Consider the following 23,412-nt stretch of genomic DNA (forward strand, 5'->3'; position numbering starts at 1 on the left):
TGTTGAAAGGATGGACAGGTGTGAAAAAACAAAGTGAAGCATCGCTTGCTGCTTATGGGGCTGTGTAGCCACTTAGCAGAAAAAGTGCAGATACCCTGTCTACTACATTAAAAGCAGTTAATGATAATGTTGTGACGATTCAGGCTCATTTCAGATAGTGTCAAGGCAACAGGCTAAGCCTTCTGTACCTTTATGCAGTGGATGGCAGCCTGCTTGGCCTCCTGGTTTTCTGTGGATGGTCCTCTAAGTCCTGACTGCTCAGCTCCACTCAATGTCAGCCAGTTGACAAAACTCAACACTGCTGACTCACCACTAAGATGAATAACAGAGGAGGAAACGTTTTTCTTGTTGTTCTCCTACTGCTTAAGGAAAAATATTCAAAAAGACATCTGACTATATTCTTGTCTACTCTTCTACAAATTAGACTATTTGATTAGAACGGAACATGTAAGACTATAGATACAAAAAACACTCATCACTAAAGCAAACATCATGTGTACATACCGATTTGAAGGCATTTCCTCTCTTTGAAGAGAAATCTTTCCACTTGGTTCCACAAAGTCCTCCACCTGAGGCAACAAGCAGTGTTTGAACATTGAACAGTAGGTGGCAGCAGAACATGTAGAATGCAGTATCTTTTTGTTCAAGTAAAATCTTAAATCCAAATTGCACTTCAGATACAGTATCTGCAGTTTCAGTGACACAGTGGAAAAGAGTTCTTACCTCAACCATAGCTTTGGGCAGCAGCTCGGCTCTGAACAGCTGCAGCATGGAGTCCATGATGTTCTTCCAACCCTCTCTTAGGATGTTGCCGTGCTGATGGGCGAGGTCAAACACTGTCTTGGCTGCTGTCTGTGCCTTACTGTTGCTGCCAAATACTGTAGGAAGGTTTTCCACAGACTGCGGGGGAAGAGAACACAAATTAATTACTACAGCTTGCGTTTTCAATGTACTTTATATTGAATTTCTTCTACATTTTACAAAATTACAATTAAAGACAACACATACACATAAAAGGATTTGGAGGAAAAACTATTTTATATAAGATCAAATCATAATCAAATCAATTAATTCTTAGAGAACGAGTGATTTTTACCGATGTGTCATTTGCAGTTAAACACAAAATCCTTTAGTCACAAAAAGACTAAAGAGCACAATACTGTTAAAAAAGATATTTTACTAGTGTATATAAAGGTGTGGAAAATGACATCTTTCATTAAAAATGAAGTTTGATCTCTATACTATATTGGTAAAACAAGCTGGACCACATTAGTTAAACAGGATGCTGTTCACTGCCTTTTCTGAAAGAGCCGCACCTCACTGCTTAGAGTGGTAAACTTGCAGAGGGAGATGATCAAATTGTCGAAAACATCACTGAAGCCATAGTGAGCGGCTATCATTGCACATTTTCTGCAAAGACAGAAGCAAATATGAAACACATAAACCCTCAAATAGCTAAAAGCATACAATATTGCATTATGAAGATTTTAGTGATAAATGTCAGATCCAGTGTTAAATATAAGTAGATAGAGTTTTTTCTATTTTACCTGATCTAAATATCAAAATCTCAGTTCTGAGGTCAATCACCAAACTTGGAGAAGTGGTTTAAGATTCCTAAAATATTCAACCAGCTATTGTGAATATAAAACAAATACTTTGATAAAACAATTTCTGTGAATACCTGACAAAAATGCAACAATATTTTCAGTTAGATTAATAAATGTTTTGCATTTGAAAAATGATGTGGTGACCAATATCAGCCAGGTAAGTCCTATGCATGGTTATTATCAAATATTAAAATGAAAACTATCATGAAAACTATGTTGTTGTTGTTTTTTTGGTTTAGGTTAAGCATCACCCTGTTATTAATATTTATAGTTTAACCTACAGGGTTGATGTTATCATCAGCTTCAAGTTCACTACTGTGATGTAAAAAAGCAAAGCAAAAACAAATGTGAAAATATTAAACGAACAGCACAACAAGTAAATCTGAAACTGTGAGATGGAAACATAAGCCACTGTGGCCTCTGACAGACAAAAGCTAAAAACACTTATTTTCTGTGGATATTTTGTAGCAGAAATGTTAGAATGACTCCTAGAAAACAGAATTTCATTCAATGTACTTATAAGTCATTAGTATAGTACAGTAGTATCTTGACAAGTATCTTCACTACCTTAGCTGCTGGCAATTATAAACTTGTGTACCTGAAGCCAGTAATTGCCTTCTGAATGATATTGTCATCAAGGCTCTTATCAAAGACATAAGAAAGGGCCGCAATGGTGGGACCCCAGGTCATGCTAAACAAGTCGTGGTCGTAGCTGCCGGGAGGTAGATGGAGGAAAACACCCTCAGGTGTGGCACCACGGTGTAGCAACACACTCCATACATAGTTCTCTTTCACTAAACCAGTCTGCTCATCTGGCATCACAATCTCCTCATTCCTACAGAGGCAAAACATTGGATTATACTTTAACATTTAAGATTGGTTATTCATTTGTGTTGTTTTCCTGGCTACGCTTTTCCTGTTATACATTTGTCACAATTTCTGACAAATGTTGACATGGTTTTTTAAATCTTAATTATTTATTTCGGTGTGTGCATTAGTCTCATTTCTTTTAATGATAAAATGTATCCTCTTAATGTCCGTCATCTGTTAAGCACTTTACAATTTTCCATATGAAAACTTGGCAGGCATGATGTTTGTAAATTTAACCTGAGACTTCCAAAGAACTTAAATTTAAATTACGATACCTTGTATATGTAATAATACTGAATAGATATAATATTAACTGCACAAAAAAACTGACTGAAGATGAATATTAACCCTTTACATGGTATCCAAACGTATATGTGTATTAATGTGAATGCATTTAGAAGGCAGCTTACTTTATAGCATTGTAGATATCCTCCAACATGTCTTGATCAAAGTCTTTGTTTCCATTTACTCCCTTGAGATTCTTCTTGAATTGCTGTGTTAAAAAAGAAAAATGCAGTTATTCGAACTATTGGAACAGTTGGAACAACATTTTTTCCCTTTCAAGTCCTCACATGCCTTTATGTGAAAATCTGTTATTGTGATTTTCAGTTTCCAGTATCCACACATCATTCATCGGGTCTCAAAGATCATTCCAAGCATTTAATCAGCAATTAAAGGGCCTTGGGTGGAAGCACACTTGTTATGTGTCACTTAATACACTTTAGTGGCTGTGTCAGGAAAACAGGGATTAAAGCCAGAGGCCTCCTGTAAATAAACATAATCACCAGGCGGTGACTGACAGCATCAAGATTCTGTTTTATGCCTCATCTTGGCAGGATTTGTCCTACTGGTGGGTAGGAGGAGGGGAAACTAGAGCACCTCTGAAGGAGACAGAAAAATAAACACCGGCAGACACAAAAAGAGGAGGCTAAAAGAAAAAAAAACACAGATTAAGAACTAAGAATTAAGAGTTAAAAAATGACAGTATACCACTGACCTTAACTGTACCTAACTCAAGGGTACTAAGCCTTATTTCAATAGAGTGTTGTTGAAAATAAATTTCCCATTTCATGCTGCTGTGGTGAAAACTATGGATTGGAAGCTTTAACAGTAACTGAGGTGCCAGGTACAACCTTTTTTGGCACTTTCTGGACCATTGTTAAAGATTATTTGGAAGCTTCTACCTGTTCTGTCTGTGTGATTTTAGAGGTCAAAAAAGCGTTTTCACTAAATCACAACTGACCTTTAGGGAATGAGTACAGATAACATAAACAACACTAATCAAAAGTTGTATTATGAGGTTGATCAAATCTGCAAAGAATGTGCTCATGAAGTAGAGTGAGAGAGAGAAAAAACTATCAATTTTTTCTGTGTAGTTTTCAGCTGCTGTCAGTCAAAGACAGAAAAAAAAGAGATACATAGACAGCAGATGAAGCAAGACACAGAGAAATCCCCCTCTTGCCCACCCACTCACATCCTACTCAGGATAGGTTCACCTCTCCAGACAGACCACCACTGGCCAAAGCTGTTGGCTCTGTTGGAGCTGAACTGCATTCTTTTCTAAAATTGCCCAGAGTGCCAAGTGGGTGTGGGGACACTCCAAAGCATCCAGCTGAATGAAACAGTTCTGGAACTCTCACAGGAGAATGTGAGGGTGGCCTCTATGTGACTGAAAGTTGCTGAGAGGAAGACTATTCTGTGGCTGTTGCTTGCACTTGTGTAAGATTATGCAAAGCACGTCAGAGTATCTGTCCTTCTTGAAGACCTTGGCGGAGGTACTTAAAATGCCTAAAATGCTTAAAAATACCTGGGACTCCATAGTCCTGCTGGGAGATTTCAATGCTCACGTGAACAATGATGAGGAAACCTGGTGGGGGATGACTGGAAGAACCAGTAGTGGGCAGTGGGCTACTAATAAAGAGTTTCTGCCTAACAGTGGTGATAAGGGGAGCGGAGCTGCTGATGAGTTAAATTGGATAGTGTGGGAGACTGCTGGACAGCCTGGCTGAGGCCCCTGGCCGATGTTTAAATAGTCTATTGTGAAGGTTAAATGGAGTTGTGGTTATGGGTTGTTGGTGTTTGGTGGCCATGAGGCTGATGGAGGAGGCCTTTTGAGTATGAAACACCAGATGGGTACCAGCAGACAAGAAAGGTTCTAGCTGCCAAAAAGAAATTTGTGATTTGTGATACTGTGCTACAGAAACTGAAAACCATTTGTTTATTTGATATTATTTATAAATATCTAACAAATTTCAAGTACTTCATCTCTCCAGTGACTCCCATCATAATTGTTACTCTACTCCATGTTTACTGGACAGCAAAGTGCAGACAGTAATGAATGATGACATTATGCATATGTATATTATGTACATTTATGTGCATTAATGTACATTAATGCCTTCAAACGTCCCTCTGACTTCACAATATTAAAACATTTCTCTGCTTCTATCTTAAAAAACTCCTCCAGAGAATCACCAGGAGGAGTGATGTCATCTCGGAGTTCAGATGATGTCATCTGGGGGAGCTCTGGAAAAGCAGGTTGACAATGACTACGAACTCCATAGTGCGAGCAACAAATTGTCATCTGGAGGCATTTTCAGCTAGAAGTTAATGGGTATTTTGATATAGGGAAGTCAATGGGAAGTTCACTGGCATATATGTAATAAATAGAAAAACAAAAATTCCACAATGCTCTGGACACGAAGTGTTTGTGTGTGAGAGATGATAACTCACCTCTATAGTCATAGGGATGCTCTGCTTGCGGACATTGTGGTTATGCTGGTCAGTGTTCAGCATTATGACAGCATAGGCCAGGGCAAAGCCTGCATCGTTGCTCACAAAAGGAGAGCCATTTACTTTCTACAAAGTGGATACAATAAGACAAACATTATCAATAAAGCATTTAAACCACTTGTTTCTTACCAAACACAAATTCAAGACTTGTGTTTCACTGTCTGAGCATTCTAACCCTAATTCTAGACTGAATCTCCCTCTGCTGATATTACAATGACCCACAAAGTGGAAATCCCATTTATGTTGTCACTGCTTAAAATTACTCATCACCTCTTTCAAGGACACGGTTTGTGTGTATGTGGTCAGCGTAAGAAAAGGCCATTACTAGAAATAGTTTCCAGGTGACATGAGTCCTTCTCCTATTTTAAGAAGTCACATGTCCCTCTGTCAAGTTTGTCATTTTCTCATTGAATAAATGTGACTGTTATTACTTCTGTCATTCTACTACAATCTGTAGGGTTCATCATGTTTTTCATATATAGTTTCACCACCTTTACAACACATAGAAGTTTTGGGCATTTGGTTGCTGTAGCTCTGTTGGTAAATCAAGCTTTTCTTCTGTGGAACCAGCTCCCAGTTCAGATTCGCAAAGCAGACACCCTCTCTACTGTTAAGTCTATGCTTAAAACCTCTCTCTTTGAAAAGAATTGTATTTTAGTTATGCTGTTAAATAGCATTAGACTGCTGAGGGACCCAACCCCTTTCCTCCTCTTATCCCTCTTTTCTCTCCTTTCACACCACATTTATTTGTCACCACTGTATAGCATTAACTTTGTGTGTTCTTTCTCCCTCTCTGTCTCCCTCTCTATGTCCCTTTCTGCAGGTGTCCCCAGCTTTGGAGCTGTGTGTTGTCCAGTGGTTCCCAGTGGGTCCGATGACAGCCGCCATCATCAGTGTGTGAGTGAATGAGAATGTGAAGCAACTCTGTGGACTGATTTGTATAAATCAGTCTAAATAAGCAGAATTTTGTGACGATTGAAAAAGGGTGTGTGTTTGATGATAAGGAAATTAACAGACATGAAGTTGTGTATTAGCTTTAGTGGTTACTCTGAACAGCCCAGACACAAATATATACGCGTTACATTTGGAGATGTTTGCATGTATCTTTCTGTACTTGTACTTAAGATCTACATGGCCACAAGGGGGTAATGTTGCAAACCAGGATTTACTAGGGATTGGAATTAGAATTTAGATTAGAATTTCCACAAGAAGTGGAAATTAAAGTTTCACGGAGATGTTTGCAAAGTTACTTTTTGCAAGTGCAAATCAAGTCTCAAGGCTCCTATTGTATGATACTGTCACTGTAAATATGTTACTGTAAATATACTGCTATATTTACTGTTTATTATCATTATGAATCAATCTGCTGATTATTTTGACAATTATTTCAGTGGTAGCTTTGTAGAAATTCTGGAAATAGTGAGAGATGCAGTCACAGGTGCTCTAAAGAATTATTAAAGAAGATGCCAGTTTACTGTAGGTGAGAGAAAGCCTGACTGATCCTGTCTGCACCTTTAACTCAGACACTTATTATATCAGCCTCAATATTCAATAATTGTATGATCAATATTTCAACAACTCCACATTTTTTAAACTCACTGATGATGTTTTGATGTTTTTTCATTAGGGATTAAAGTTATAAACGCGACACATCTGATCTGAAAGAAGTGATCAAAAAGTGATGGTGTTCATCAATTCCTCCTTTGTCAGCCACTTTGCCTCCACAAACTGGATGTCCATCCTCAAGGACGTCATCTGGTTTGTTTTTAAGATATCCAAAATCATTTTCTGATTTTAATTTCTCGTTTCTCATTTTCTCTCAATTTTTTGCCAGCTCCTATCTGTGCATGTGTGCATGTCTCCAGTCTGACTCACATCCTCACTGCCTTAGCATAAATTGAACTAAAAGTTGAACAAAGAATTGGAGACAAAAGAGGTAAGTTTTGTTTCCATTTTCTACCTTCAACTGCTAATCACTCCTATAGCTGCTCCATATTTCTATCGGTTTCTTCATTTTTGTTTCCATCCCATTTCAATCCTGCCTTACAACTCAATGATTTTAACCAATCAGCTTGGCGACATGTATATCTGCACACTGTGTTGTTGAGATTTGGAAAGTGTATGTGTCTGAACCTCTGCAACTTACAGTTACCCATCAAACTCTTCTCTGTGTATATCTGCGTAGATGTTTACGTGCATCAACAGAGAAGCATAATTTCATGCGCTAAACCTTCTCAAACAAATAAAGTTATATGCGCAACCGTGACACCTTATTATAACTAAAACTTGATGTAATCTAAATTATTAAAATTTCTGAAAAGTCCAAAGTGTAAAATATGTCTACACCTCTAGTTTTCTGGAATGTTGTACTACTAACACTGTAATACAGTATTAATCTGAATGTGAAAATGGGGCTGATATGTGATGAAGAAAATGCCTTACATGCCAGTTGTCTGTGAAGGTTTCCAGGAGTCTCTGGATGACAGGAGCTTCTCCAGGTAGTCTAAAGGCCTCCAGGTAGAGACGAAGGGCTTCATCAATACGAAGTCCCTGGAAGGTAAATGTGCTGCAAAACAAATTCACATTATTTGAATGTCAATAGTTTTAACACAATAAATATTAACTGACCTACTAATCCATACTTGGAACCAACACCTCTACATCACTTAAGACCAGATTGTAAAATAACATTAAATTGACCAACAAATGCACAATATTGAATGTCACCGTACTTTACAAAGCTGTCCAGGAGCTCTGTGTTCTTACGATCACTGATGTACTCGCCAATCATCTTTTTGTCTAGTCGGGGGTTTTCCCTGAGCCAACGGGCCACCTGGTTGTTGTCAATGGGGTTACTGAGGAGACCTTTTTCCTGCAGGAATTGGATTCCCTTCTTGGGCTTCAGGTTAAACTGCTCTGTGCCTGTGATTAGCAGCTGGAGACAAGAAAAACAGCTTAAAGGTGCAGTAATGGATTTTATAATTCAATTAATTTCAGTTCAATTCAATATCACTGCCACTTCTGCTTCTATTTCCTGTGGACAAAGTATGTGAATGTTTCATTTGTTGAATGTTGAACATTTAATATTCTTTTTTGTCTTTTTTGCATTAACAGTGTTTGTAACTGCTGTGGACTGTATTTGACTGTTGTGGGGAAGTTTATTTGTACTTGAACCATCTTGTTTTGTTGATTCTGACTTAAAGCAAGTGCTGTCAGTACATACACAAGAACAATGCTGTCTTAAATGCCGGAAAGTAAAGTAACAGTTAAAGAAAATCACTGGTCGGAGCAAACAGTTGATTTTAAGATTAAAGAAGAGACTGAAACAAATATAATATATATATTCCTTGTACGAATATAAGCAAAATATTGTGATCCTATAATGTGTTTAAATGTTATTCCCAACTGTATTCGATAAAACCCACCTTTTTCTTCGTTCTAATTTCCACCAACTCCTGGGAATCAGGCAAACATGACGAGAAATGTTCAGGCTTTTTCGGAGTTCTCTTCTCAGCTGGAAAAAAATAATAAAATATTTAAAAATACATTCAATTTTTCCAATTCCATCCAATGTTTAGCTAGATCAAAGTCTCACCAGCATCACTGTCTGCTTTATCCAGTCTACCCAGTTTCATCTTCTCAGCCATTAGATATCCACTGTTTGGTGGACATGTTGGTACATTCTCAGCTAGTGGAAGATTCAGACCATTGGCATTGCAGAGGCTATTAGGATCTGAAGCCAAAAAGAAAATAGGTTCCATTGAAGGGGCAATGCACACTACCTGGCCTTTGCAATCAAAATAATTTAAAAAAAATTATAATATGTAGAAAAAACAAAGGTTGTGCACATGTCATAGTCAATGCTCCAGGGGAAGCACTGAAGGTACATGCGACATGTGTCTTGCTCTTTAATATCTTTACATTTTTAAGTATTTTAAAAATGTTACTTATAAGAAATATAATAAGAAGAATAATAAACATATGAAAAGTATAGAGAGGAGTTATCAAAAAAGGTTCAGAGCCTAAATGACAAATATGTGTGATGTGTTGGATATACCAGTTGTATTGTCTGATCCATCCTTGGTTAAACCTTCTCCCTCTGCTAGTAGTGTTTGTGACTGGTCTTGTTGGACAGTGCTGTTTAGCACCTTGGCTTGGCAGTGTGCTTCAATGCTGTCAATCACTGTGAGGAGAGCCTCCAGAGAAAGGAGGTGGGTGGTGTTCAGCTGTCCTGACACTGGGAATGCATTCTACAGCAAAAGGGGGAAAGAATTTACAACAGAACATTGGGACTCGTTTGCCTAAACAATTCGGGACACACACAACATGCTGCATACGTAGTACAGACATTGTACTAAGTACAGCTGTCAGGAGCGTCTCACTCTGACATTTGTGTTATCACATACATAACCCTTCAGACAAAGTCATGAGACTATCAGAACACAAGCCAGTGGCTGAGAGCTGCTGTGTTTGAGTTCCTTCTCAAAAATGAGAGGGTCACCTCTATGCAACTGTTGTCTGTGCTTATGTATGTTACTGGTGAATCAGTATCCTGAACAAAATCTACGCCATGAAGACAAAAGAACGCTTCATTAAGAAATTGGAGGAATAAGGCACATGCACAAATCTACGAGAAGCAGGCTGTCTTTAAACACTCAGTGACCATGCATGAAGATTAGTGAGGGAGCCCACCAAGACACCCATGACTCCTCTAAGGGCGTTACAAGCTTCAGCATTGAGTTCATTACCAGTCATAATAAAACTCTAGCTGAGATATAATTTGACCCTTTTCCCTTTATGACACGCTCCCTTAGAGCTTTGACTGTTGTAGAACCTGGCCAACATGTATTCAATGTACAGTTTCTCCATCTTAGCTGCTGAAGCTTTTAACTCCTTCTTAAAAGGGTCATGTGTGTCTTGGTGTCCTACTCCAATAGTTACTACAAGTGAGGGAGGCCAACAAGTGTTTTTTGTTAGGGATTTATGTTGATGTACTATATCTTTATCTGTGATTTTGTAAGTGTGGTAGAGAAGTCATTGATTCTCTTGATAAAAGGATAAACTTTTATCAAGTTTATATGAGTTGTTGGTTTTTGTCAATTCTGTGCATCGAATATTATTAGTGTACAGTTAAATGCAAAATAACATGTCTGCAATACTAAGTACTCCCTTACTACTACTATAGGACTTAAGAGGGTAAGTTGCAGTTAGGCACTGCATTATAACATCATTTTTAATAATGAAGGTGTTTTTTTAATAATAAGTAAATATAGCATAACATAACTGAAAACAACCACTTCAAACATTTCATCATAGTATAGTAAGTATAATAAAAGTGAGAATTACCTTGGAGAGCAGCTTGGTGAGGTCTTCAAACTGATTGGAGCAGTAGAAGTCACAGTCATAGTTGATGTACAACTCGGTAACAAAACTGGGGATCCTCCAAAGCTGGACCAGAGCCTCAAGAGCAATCTCCTTCATCTCATAAGGCATCTTCATGTTCTCTGATGTAATTATGTCCATCAGTTTCTTGAGGTACATCTGTCAGTTTAGCACAGGGTTATGATTATTAGGTGCTCTGTATCCCTTTAATCGTGTATTTTAATTGCATGAGTAACTTAAGATAATAGCTAAATGACAAAAAAAAAAAAAAACCTAAGATAAATAGAAAAAAATAAAATGTTGTTACCTCAAGCTGAAACTTCAGATGTACTCTCATGCTTTCGAAAAGCAAGAAGCAAATCCGTATGGAGGAAGCATACAGATTCATACGATCAGCACTAAGTAACTGCAAAGGAATTCCATAAAAATACATTAGCATGTATAAAAATAATTAGACATTTCAGCTCTCTCTAAATAAAACTTTTTTTTTAAATAGAATTTTGTTATTAATCGCAGATCTCAGTTTTGTTCCTAATTTAGTTCAGTTTATAATTAGTTTCAGTTTATTTCATTTTTTAAAAAACACTAAATTATAGCACAATATGGGGCATATTGTTGGTCCTCCTTGTATGCAAAAATGACCAAATATTGAACCTAATCAACATTAATACAAATTCAAAAAACTACATTCTGCTTCACCTGGAAAAGATGTCTACAGAGCTCATCTTTTACCAGTCCAAGTAAAGATTGGTAGTTAGCAATGTGTGCCGACTCAAGTGCTACAGTTAGCAGCTGCAGGCCCATGTGCATCATGGCATCAGTGTTGTGGCGGTCATGGGGATTGGTCAATGAAATTAGGAAGCGAAAAAGCTCCCTTAGACATGGCAGGCCATAAGGAATAAGGGATGCTCCTAAAAGGGAGGCAAGATGATGACAGATTAAATAAGAACTACAGAATTTTGGAGGTAAAAACAGAAATTGCTGGCAGCACAACAAATGAAATATTTGGTTGTAAACTGTGTCAAGGTTACGAAAACTCTTTATTATCTTTTGAAGCTTTACAATGTGATGAAGTATTAAAACATCGAATTGAGGTGTAAAAGAACAGCACAAGAGAAATGAGGTTTAAAATATGCCAGTATTCTCACCATCTCTCTGTGTGGACTGTGTAAAACGAACTCCCCGAGGATTGACGTAGTCCATGTCATGGACAGAGGTGCTGTCCAACTGCTCTAAAATGGATTCTTTGTCCTCCAGAACCTCAGGGATGGACTCCACTGAGGCTGACTGAGCTTTTTCAACGTGTCTACCTTCAAACTACAAACAAATGCAAAAAGTACAGTCATGTGCAAAAGTTAGTGCCCCGTTTTAACAATCTTGAAAATCTGATTAAAGCAGGACTTAGGGAAATACAGCCTCAGACAAACCACGACAAAGAACAAAAAGTTGTTGTTTTTTTAACAATTTATTTAATAAAAATGTAGCCAGAGGAAAAACATGTGGGCAATACTAAGTACTGCTATGATTAAGTATCATGCAGATCTAGCTTTAGTAGCAATAACTTTTAAAAGTAATTGTTCCTGTATGACTTTATCAGACTCATACATTGTTGTGGAGGAATTTTGACCCATTCTTCTTTACAACTTTGCTTCAGTTTATTGAGGTTTTTGGGTATTCGCTTATCCACAGCTTATCCAAGGTCCCACCACACCCTTTCAATTGGTTTGACTTTTGGAGTAAGCAATTCCAAACTCTTGATTCTTTTATTTTTCAGCCATTCTGATGTAGTTGTACTGGTCTGCTTTGCATCAGTTGCCTGTTGCATGAGCCAATTTCGACCAAGCTTTAGCTGTTGGACAGATGGTTTCACGTCTTCAGAAGCCTTCAGAATATTTTGGTATAAGGAGGAGTTGGGTCTTGTGGCTGCAAAACAAGCCCAAATCATCTCAACTCCACTGCCGTGCTTGACAGTGGCTATGAGGAGTTGCTTGTTTGGTTTTTGCTAACCATCACACTGTGCATTAAGGCCAAACAAGTCCACTTTGCTGTCATGTGTCCATAGGACATTGTTCCGGTGTTCTATTTTGTTTAGATGCAGTTTTGTGAACCTCAGCTGTGCTTTCATGTTCTCTTAATACAGAAGGTGCTTTCTCGTGGCAAAGACGATTTTTTTCCTCCATATTCTTAACATTTACGACAGTCAGTGAAGCGTATAGGGTCTGAGATTCAGCTCTTGGATTTTTTGGATTTTTCTGAGCATTGCACAGTCTGACCTTGCGGTGAATAGTGCTTGGAAGTCCACTCCTGGAAAGATTGCCACCTGTCTTGAATCCTTTCTACTTGTGAATAACCTTTGTTAACCCACTGTGAAATGTTGATGTGCAACAACAATTGCTTCTCTAAGACCACTGCTTATGTCTTTGACATTTGACATTGAGTAACACACAGCCCTGAATGCTCCAGACCAGCAAACTGCAAGAACCTCTGCTTTTATAGAGGTCTGAACACCTGCTGAGGATCATTTCATCAAGAGCTGATTAGCAGTGCTTAACTGCAACTTACCCTCTTAAGTACTATAGTAGTAGTAAGGGGGTACTTAGTATTGCAAACATGTTATTTTGTTTAGCCTAATTTTTGTTGGCTAATTTTGTTGTGCTTGCCTAATACGGAGACCCACTACAACCACATGATTTTTACTATGTTCTTACACACAAAAACATGCAAGGACACTTCACAAAAATGTCTTTGAAGAAGTATTTGATGAAGAAATAATAATGTCTGCAATAAAACAACAGACCACTGAGTATACAAGGACAGTTGGTCATCTTATTGATATTAAAGACAGGTCTACCTGGGCATCTGGAGAGCTAAGCCCAACCCCGGAAGGTGTGGTTGAGGATGAGCTACACTGTTCGTGGCCAGAAAGGTCCTCCCTGGAGGTGGCTTTGGAACAGGGGTCCAGGCCACTGTCTGTGGTTGTAGGGCTAGGAATAGATGAGCTAGTACTGTTCGAGGCTGGTAAGCTAGAGGTGGATGAGCCTTGTTCAATGAATGGAACTCCACCTAATGGGAAAGCAATGTGGTCAAAGAATGGTGTAACATGCAGTGTTTCAAAAGTCACAAAGATGCACAAAGATGCAGTGGCACTTCATCCATGACATAAAAATGTGCAGCAATATGTAAGTTCTAACACCGATCTGTTGACAGAAAATATGGTAAATATTACACAGTGAGGGTCTTCACACATTAGGAAAGATGATAATAAATGCTAAAAGAAAGCAAAATATTTGGAGGCGAATTAAAAGCACCACAAATATTCGAATCAAACCCAACGCAAATATGCATGTAGGTTATTAAAAGAGAAAAAAAAAGCCCTACAAAATTACAACGACAAGAAGGGGAGAATTTGGAGAATATCACTGCTCTGTATGGGAGTTGGAGCTACGCCAGACATTTTTAGAGATACTTCCGGATTTCAGTGGGAGTTTGAGGAGCTGTTAATGCTGCTGACACCACATCTGAAGAATCAAAGGAGAATTTCTAAGCAAATGTACCCAGAACAGCCCCAGTGTGAAAAGACCGTTACTCTGAGTGGCTGTAGCTCAGTTACTAGATAAGTCATCCACAAACCACAGGGTAAGTGGTTCAATTCCCAGTCTTCCTGGCTGCAGGTCGAAGTGTCCCTGAGCAAGACGCTGAACCCCCAAGTTGTCCTTCTGCTACTTGTAAGCCGCTTCGGATAAAAGCGTCTGCTAAATGACTAATTGTAAAAAAAATCTTGCTGTCCAGGTGTAAGAACAGAATGGAAAACATGGATTGGATGTTTGCCTTTAGAAAGTCCCATGAAATGAGGTAAGGTCAATAATCAGCATGTTATTACTATAATTTGCTTATTACCTGAAAGGTTGTTGTTAGTGAGGGTGCTAGACTGTGGTGCGTCCATCTGACAGGAGGAACTTCGAACCATGTGAAGAGGTGGCTTTGGCGAGCGTTTCTGCTTTTTCCATTTGGATGAGTCACTCATTCCACTGGCGCGCATCTTTAACTAGGAGAAATAGAAAGGACCAGTGATAACCATAGAACCATATCAATATAACCATAACTGAATAAGGCCATGATCAGATTGGATGCTTTATTTATTTTTAAATTCTTCCTTTTTTTTTCCCCTTACACATAAGAGATATAAGAAATGGTGCAATTAGAAATCTACCCACAAAATGTATCTTACTATGGAGATATGCTGGTAAAGGCTCTATAATTCAGATTCTTCACACTGAAACTTCAAAGCTACTTCTAAATTGCTACTAACGTCTCATGTAAGCTGTAGCTTCATGTAGCCGAAAAGTGGTTATTGTATTTTTAATATTTTTCATGGTAGCCACTATTGTAAATGTTTACCATCACTGCAACTTTCATTTTTTCCATCAATACACTCAATCAATATCAATTTGCTTAGGACAGCGTTTACCATAAAACAAAGGCTTTGTGTTTTGGCATCAACTTCCTGCAGCTTAATAGTGTTCTGGGTGAAATTCTACACAGAGTGTGTGAAAATAGTTGAGGTAGGTCAAGTTCAAGTTCAAGATAGTTCAAGACGTACTCTGAGACAATTTTAAGTAACTCAAGATTTTTTAAGACTAGCTTTACAAAACCCTCACTATTCCTTTAGTGTGACATGCAGCATCATGTATAAGACACAGAAAAACAATGGATATAAGTATTGAGTTCAAAACAACACTCGCAGAAAACATACATCCTGATGTTGTACAATTTAATGTAATGTAAACGATGAAAATAAAAACAGCCAGGTTACCAGAGTATCCCTAGTTTTGAGGAATTCGCATGGTCTCAGTTTGGGAAGATACTACGAGAACTTCACAACATCCTATGTGATCACGGCCTAAAACAGGCAATAAACTTAACTTCTGTATTAACCCTGTAGATAATTTCATGAGACGGTGCAAAAAAACAGCACAGTATGTACATGCACACAAATACTGTACAGCAACAACACCAAATGCCACTTATCCGATTAGCTTTGACACGGATTGGATGTGTCTGGACTGTTATTTTAGAAAAGCATTTTTCATTGTGTGTTTTTTGACTTTATTAACCTTTATTGGAATAAATAGCTGCATGCTCTAGGTTTGCTTAGCTCAGTGGTTCTCAATCCTGCTTCTCAAGGACTCCTATTCTGCTTGTTTTGGGGAACATAAAGTGAATCTTTAGAGCTTCTGAACACACCTGATCCAGGTAATCAACAGTGGGTAGTTCAGCGCTGGTTGGAAAACAAGCAGAGCAGAGGTCCTTGAGTACCAGGCATTAGAACCACTGCTCTAGCCCGAAACAACTAAAAAGGGATGATACAGCAGCTGGGACATATGCATGAGGGTGTTAAACCAAAAGACAACTCAAAAGGAAAATAAACTTCAATAATGATGCAAATGTAACATGAACATTCACAAGCACAGGCATGTCACAGTAAACTCGGTTTAACATGATTAGGACGGGCCAGAGTCATCCACATCAGTTGCTTAATTCTTTATTAACAAAAAAAAATCCTTAAACACTGCACTTGTCATGTTCCTTATAAAAGCGCATCTTGAAGCCAAATTTAAAGACTGAAGATGTGGGAGGTTAGTAAGGTCTTCCACAAGGGCAGGGGAAGTTACAGAGAGAAACTCCCCAGCCTGAATACTTAATGTCATCTTCCTTACCTGCACTCGTTTGTTTTTCCACATGATATTGTAAGCCTCAGAAGAAAAGGGGAGTGGGCAAGCACCCGTGATTAGTGGGGGGAAACAATTCAGCTGTACGACCTAAGCAAAACACACTTGAGCATAGAGGTTTATGCTTTATGGAAGGGTGGTGGAACCCAAACAGGCCACAGGGTTTAGAGACACAAACATAGCCACTGACGGCTCTAATCACTAAAGAACAGGAAGCTAGCTGATGAACAGGCAGTGTGACTGAACAGGCCATGCAAAAAAATAAATAAATAAAATAAAATAAAAAAATCAAGTGCTGGAAGAACTGTTTTCAGGTTCTTATTTTCAATACATAACCGCAATATGACAATATCAGAAATGTTAAATCCCTTCGTGGAAATGGGGTCAACAGAGACTTTTTTCTTGGGCCAGGAACCTTTTTTGAAACTTAGTTCTTCTAGCTGCATTTCTACCAGAGAAACTCAGGGTCCTGATTTAGTACTGTGCCATAGTTGCAATATAGTCCTTAGCCTAGGGCTACTACTTTCTGATGGTTTAGGAACTTTCAATGCAGGGCCTGTAGTGCTCAGGGCCTAAAATTACAATAGGTGGGGGATGGATTCTCCCACCAAAACTGTTTCAGATAGAGGGATTTATACATTCTGGGGGCAAACTATTTGTGAGCTTACTTTTACTAGTACTAAGGTACGAACGATGTCTGTATCAGGTTCTACAAATCAATAGTCAGTTAATTACAACAGTTTTAGATTCTCTCTAATAGCTGACAGAGTGTGGGTGTCCTAAAGTCTTACAAAGTCCTGAATTTAACTTTGAAAATTTAAGGTCCTATAATCTTCTAAACTGTACGTGGGGAACAGAGAAAACTGAACAGAGAACAGAGAAAATGCTTAGTGTTCATGGTAAATATATACTGTATACATTGCAGAAGAAGACAGGCTACCTCTTGTTGCCACAAATAACAGCCCACTTTCTTTGGATCCTGATCCAGAACAGTAGATCTCATTGATTTATTGAAATATAAATAATAAAACTTTAACCGGTGAAGCAGTAGATAATATAAATGACTGGGCAAAAAGATTGTTTGTTGTGCTTGCGTTTTAGCATGTAGTAACTGCCCTCTTGAAAATATATGCAATTTGAATTTGAATGAATACCTATAGTAAGGACTGAGTGTCAGATTCAAAATGAGCAAACATTTTTCATGAAATGGTAAATGATCTCAGTTTGATCTCATATTTGATACATGTCAGTTTGAACATAAACAACATCTGATATGTTGTTTATGTTCTATTGTGAATAAAATATGGGATTGAGATTTGCTAATCATTGGATTCTGTTTTTATTTACGTTTGAACTTTTTTTTTGGTTGTATGTTTCATACTATAGTTTTCCTTCATTTACACTTACAATCACACCCGTATGTTAAGATGGAACACGAACAGTCGCCTTGGTCCACCACTCCCTAGGACTTGAACTGTTAATGTATGTTTTGTGTGTATTAGGCTACTCAGACTATATATACCAGAAATGCCCTGCTCAATATCAGATAATCTACTCTACATATTTGTTCACCAGCCTTCATACATCCAGAATTGTGAACTATGGTTTAGGGGAACAGCGGGTGCCTATAGACCTTGGAGGAGACACAGGAGAAGGAAGCGAGCTGATGCGCTTGTGAAGCTGCAGGACTCACATCAGTTTATCTGGCAAATATAGGTTTCCTGCCTAACGATATGCCTAATTCTGAATACATCAATATGGACTTTGCACGTTCTGCTGTACTCCGCTTCATTTAAACCCGGCTCAGCGCAATTATCCAGGATATTGCACATAATGAGGAGGTGCAGGTGGAATCTGAGAGGAGGTGGAATTTAACTCTATATCAATAAAGGTTGGTGTACTAGGTATCATATTAGATATTATTAATCCATCTTTAGAAACAGGCTATGTACCAAGGGCCGATAAGATAGATGTAATCAAACCCCTACTTAAAAAAACCCATCTTCACCGAGTTGTTTTTGTGGATTACAGACCAATAGCCAATCTCCCTTATTTCTAAAATAAGGGAGTTCAAGTGGTTCATCAGTCAGTTATCTAGTTCCACAAGGCCCAAAACTAGGACCAAAACTTTTTACTTTATATTTGTCTCCTTTAGGCAACATTATTTGAAAACATTCCATACATTTTCATTGATATGCTGATGACACCCAGCTATTTCTGTCTATTGAAAAAATAATCAAACTTCAAGCATGACTATAAAACATAAAGGCCTGGATGCCCAACAATTTCCTACTTTTAAACAAAACTGAAGTCATAGTATTTGGGCCTAAACATCTCAGAAATACGCTGTCCAACCATCTTGTTAATCTAGACGGCATGACTCTGGCCCCTGGTACTGCTGTAGGGGAACCTTGGAGGTATTTTTGACCATGATGTCCTTTACCTCACATATAAAACAAATCTCTAGAATAGCTTTCTTCCACCTACGGAACATGGGAAATACAGAAATAGAATCTAAAACCCTGCTTCAGTCAAGCTCCATCATGTATAAAAGACCTCGTACTACTATATCATCGCAGTAGACCACTTCGATCTGAGAATGCAGCCTACTTGCGGTAGAATGGGAGGCAGAGCCTTTAGCTATCAAGCTCCTCTACTGTGGAACCAGCTCCAAGAAATATGCTGTCCAACCATTTTGTTACTCTAGATGCAATATCTCTGGCTGCCAGTACTACTGCAAGGTGTTATTTTTGACCAGGATTTGTCCTTTACCTCACATATAAAACAAATCTCTGTAACAGCCTTCTTCCACCTACAGAACATTGCCAAAATTAGAAACATCCTCTCTCAAAGTGATGCCAAAAGACTACTTCATGCATTGGTTACTTCTAGTTTGGACTACTGTAATTCCCTTCTTTTGGGATGCCCAACTTCCTACTAAGCATATAATAAATCCAAAATGCTGCAGCAACAGTGCTGACTGGATTTAAGAAGATGTAATTGGTCTTCACTTATCTAGTGCTGCTCTACCTATTGGCACTGAAAGCACTTGCACACTGCTTCTCATTCACCCATTCACACTCACAATCACACACAATCACTTCTATGAAGCTGACCAACACTCACCACGAGCATTTAATTTGGGGTTCAGTGTCTTGCTCAAGGACACAACATGTGACCAGAGGAGCCAGGGATCGAACCAACAACTGTGGGATTGGTGGATGACCACTCTATCTCCTGCACCACAGTCACCCACAAGAGAGATCATATTTCACCTTCACTAGCTTCTCTCAATTGACTCTCTCCATTCCCATAAAATCTAGAATAGAATTTAAAACTCTGCCTCTTACATATAAAGCTCTAAAGGGTCAAGCTCGATCATATCTAAACACCTCTTAGCACCTTATCATTCCAATAGACCACTTCAATCTAGGAATGCAGGCCTACCTGGGTTCCCAAAATTTCCAGAGGTAGAAGGTAGAGCCTTTAGCTATCAAGCTCCTCTGCTGTGGAACCAGCTCCCAGTTCAGATTCGGGCAGCAGACACCCTCTCTACTTTTAAGTCTAGGCTCAAAACCTTCTAAGCTTATAGTTAGTTATAGTTATGCTGCTATAGGCTTAGACTGCTGGGGGACCCACCCCCTGATGCACTGAGCTCCTTTCCTCCTTTCGTCCCTCTCTCCTCTCACCCCACATTGTTTCTCACCACTGTATGACATTAAATTTGTGTTCTCTTTCTCCCATAGTTGTCTTTATCCTTCTCTGTCTCCCTTTCTCTGTCCTTTTCTGCAGGTGTCCCCAGCTTTGGAGCTGTGTGTTTACCAGTGTGCAGCTATTGGTCCTAACAACCTGCCCAGTGTTTTGTTGTTGCATTTTGTTGCTTTTTTCTTTTCTCTCTCCACTTTCCACTCACGCCAACCAGTCAAGCCGGATCACCACACACACTGAGCCTGGTTTTCTTCTTCACTATTGTTGCTTAAGGGGGTTTTGTTGGGTTTTCTCTAAATGTCTTTATACTCTTGACTTTAATAGGTAAATTGCCTTGAGAAAACTTTGTTGTTAATTGGTGCTACATAAATATAAGAAGTTTTACATTTCAAATTAAATAATTGAATTAAGCCTGCTTCTCTCCTCCTCTTAGTTGCACTGGCCCACGGTCAAAACAGTTTTAGGCTCAAAACACCTCACAATTTTATGTTAGACACTACTGGTACCTGGTACCTATTTAACCAGGTCATGATTCAGGACCCACACTTACAATTTAGTTTACAAGTTAAGATAAAAAGAAATAAATCTTCTTCCATACATAAATTAACAAAAAATACTCAACCAGGCATGCAAAACCATTTTATATCATATCTATATAAATGGCCCTAATCCAAGTCCTAAATGCTGGTTATCTGCTGGTACCAAGTCCAATCTGATCTGTCACTTAAAGTCCCCCAATGACTATCCCAAAGTTGGTTGCTTCTGTATGCAAATATGAATGCTTGCAGATGCACACATCCACATACTGTCAGTCTAAATAAGAAATATTTCTTCATTTATTTTATCCAATCCCATTTCTTTAAAATATCCCTTGATGAGTACCACAAAAAGCCATGCCAACCCTGCCAACCCAACCCATGGAGCAATCATATAAGATTGCTATTCTACTCTATTCTAGATCAACAGTTCGGGCTTATCCTTTCAGGGGTCGCCACAGCGGAACATAATCTGCACATGTTTTTACGCTGGATGCCCTTCCTGCTGCAACCCAAGGTTACCCTTGATGGCTGGGTGGGGCCACACCTGGTGGGGTAGGATTCGAACCTGCAGCCTTCTGCATCCCAACCGAGTTTACCACTGATCCACCAGGCCCCACCTATTCTAATCTTTTCTACTCTGCTCAAATAAGTAAGTAAGTAAATAAGTAAATAATAAGTAAATAATAATAAGTGTCAAGGATCAAGAATAGGGTCCGTGGGAAGGATGTTTCAAAAAGCAAAATGACATTAAAATTGCAGAAATTTGATTACAGGGGCCCCCTAATATTTTGGTGAATCAGAGTTGTTTTATCAAACCCAGTGATTACAAAATGCTAAATTACAGTGGCTGATCTTGGCATTTAGCAAATGTTGGCATTTCCCAGTTAAGTGACATTAACTGTAATTCAAAACCATAAACAAAACAGTAGGAGCCCAATGGTAATGAGAAAAATTAAAAAATCTAAACTAAATCAAGCTGCTCAAAACTGCATTCACTAGGCCCAATTACCTTTTTCATGTTGGCACCCACATAACTCTTGGCTTCTTCTTTGAATTGTGGTAGTCTGCAAGAAAAACACAATTTAAGACAATATATTGACATAAATCCACATATCCTTAAGTTACACACTGTCTAGGTATCACATCTAAATAGTAAAAGCAACTCACAACAGTTAAACTGTATCTAAATAGCTATGGATATGAAGTTTAAAAGATGGTGCAAACATAATCCAAACATGAAATCTTCAGAGGGAATATTCTATGTCAGAAATTTACATTTCACACAGATATGCTTTTTCTCTCTAAGGATACAAAACATACTCAGCAGACAGTGGCTGCTCTGTAAGAACCAGCAATTCCTACAGTCATTTCTGAAACTGGATGCAGGGCACAGTACACATACAGTTCTACACATTATTTACTGTCCCGTCCTGCTTTTGTGCACATCACACAAGTACATTTCTTTAGGTAGATTTTGGTCTGGCTGCACCTGGTCTGGCTGAGGTGGAAAGTAATTTATTGATAACCCAAAAAAACATTTCTAAGAATGTGCAATAAATATTGTGTTGACAAAAATAAGTTACAAATATTTTACATTTCAAAATAAGAGGCTGAAAACCTTTGTGCCCAAATGTATATTACAGCACAAAATTGCTGTAGCAGCTCTTTACACTAATCTCTTAACCCAAAACAGATAAAACAATGAGGTTAAGAAGTAATGCAGAATTTGTCTTAGGCTATTTAAGAGGCAATATCATAGTGGTAATGTCAACACTGCCAAATTTAGTCACAAATAATTATGTCTAGCATCGAGGCATCACACAAAGTGTATGTAAGTGCTCGCATGCCACTAGTAGGTTTCTGTGGATTCTAAAGCTTTCCTGGAAAATTAGATGTCACTCCCAAGCCACACACACAGACAAACAAAAAAGGAGCCTGACATCAACTCAGCATTAATAGAGTGCTGTCTTGCAACCAGGAATATTGGATGATCTCTGGGTCCAACAGATTAACATGCCTAATACTTTCAGCAGGCAATCTAAGCCTCCTTTTGAGGAGCTGAAGAGAGCTGCTGCTCATTATTAGCTGAAGTACCGGGGGTGGCAGCCCAGACTCACTCATATCTTTATTATCCAGGGTCTGGAGATAAGTGGGGGCTGGTGTTTAAACATGAGCGAAATGCGAGGTGGGCTACATGCACGTGGGTGAGCAGTATCACTACATTTGTATTCCCAGTTTAGGCCTCTCTTTATGGCTGTGGCTGCCATGCTTTTCTATTTCTATGTTCGGAAAATATCATCGTAGACACGACAACAATGACAACAGACATGATAATCAGGTGCCATATGCGCGTCTTGCCTATAAATGAAAGACCACCAAGAATATTTGGAGGGAGCATCAATGAATGGTGACAACAAAAAAACTTTACTAGAATCATATTTAAAAAATTACTGCATCAAAAACACACCTTCAGAGAGGAGATATTCTACAGTGTAAAATCATTTTGAACTCAATTTGTTGTCTGTGATTGCTACTTCACTTTCAGGGGAGCAGACATACAGTATTTTGCCACTAGTTTTTTCATACTGCTCTCACATGCATGTCTGGCATGGAAGCTGTGTGTGTGTGTGTGTGTGTGTGTGTGTGTGTGTGTGTGTGTGTGTGTGTGTGTGTGTGTGTGTGTGTGTGTCTTTTTTTCTGTGCTTTTTTTTTTTAATGTGCAGAAGATTTGAGCTACTGCTTCATCACTGTACGGTTTTGGAGGAAATTCCTGAGGAAATCTTA

At 38.6% G+C, this 23,412-nt stretch overlaps 1 protein-coding gene across 5 annotated transcripts in view; it reads right to left on the reverse strand.

Moving 5' to 3' along the window:
- The window catches only part of gbf1 (golgi brefeldin A resistant guanine nucleotide exchange factor 1), a 96,067-nt gene that overhangs the window by 21,607 nt on the left and 51,048 nt on the right, over positions 1–23,412 (reverse strand). For 3 of the 5 annotated variants that reach the window (XM_067475716.1, XM_067475720.1, XM_067475707.1), the window contains exons 8-27: positions 21,638–21,692; positions 16,370–16,405; positions 14,550–14,697; positions 13,504–13,715; positions 11,801–11,969; positions 11,352–11,563; positions 10,960–11,058; positions 10,617–10,811; positions 9,328–9,520; positions 8,866–9,003; positions 8,696–8,784; positions 8,003–8,205; positions 7,713–7,836; positions 5,211–5,336; positions 2,888–2,970; positions 2,206–2,442; positions 1,317–1,410; positions 724–900; positions 505–569; positions 189–312 (exon numbers count right to left, since the gene is read on the reverse strand). In XM_067475716.1, coding sequence (XP_067331817.1) covers positions 189–312; positions 505–569; positions 724–900; positions 1,317–1,410; positions 2,206–2,442; positions 2,888–2,970; positions 5,211–5,336; positions 7,713–7,836; positions 8,003–8,205; positions 8,696–8,784; positions 8,866–9,003; positions 9,328–9,520; positions 10,617–10,811; positions 10,960–11,058; positions 11,352–11,563; positions 11,801–11,969; positions 13,504–13,715; positions 14,550–14,697; positions 16,370–16,405; positions 21,638–21,692 — 2,779 coding nt within the window. The remainder of the gene's footprint in view (positions 1–188; positions 313–504; positions 570–723; positions 901–1,316; positions 1,411–2,205; positions 2,443–2,887; positions 2,971–5,210; positions 5,337–7,712; positions 7,837–8,002; positions 8,206–8,695; positions 8,785–8,865; positions 9,004–9,327; positions 9,521–10,616; positions 10,812–10,959; positions 11,059–11,351; positions 11,564–11,800; positions 11,970–13,503; positions 13,716–14,549; positions 14,698–16,369; positions 16,406–21,637; positions 21,693–23,412) is intronic. The other 2 variants (XM_067475735.1, XM_067475726.1) reach the window with 1 other exon arrangement.

This window comes from Channa argus, chromosome 1 (genome assembly GCF_033026475.1).
Source record: "Channa argus isolate prfri chromosome 1, Channa argus male v1.0, whole genome shotgun sequence".
Taxonomy (NCBI): Eukaryota; Metazoa; Chordata; class Actinopteri; order Anabantiformes; family Channidae; genus Channa; species Channa argus.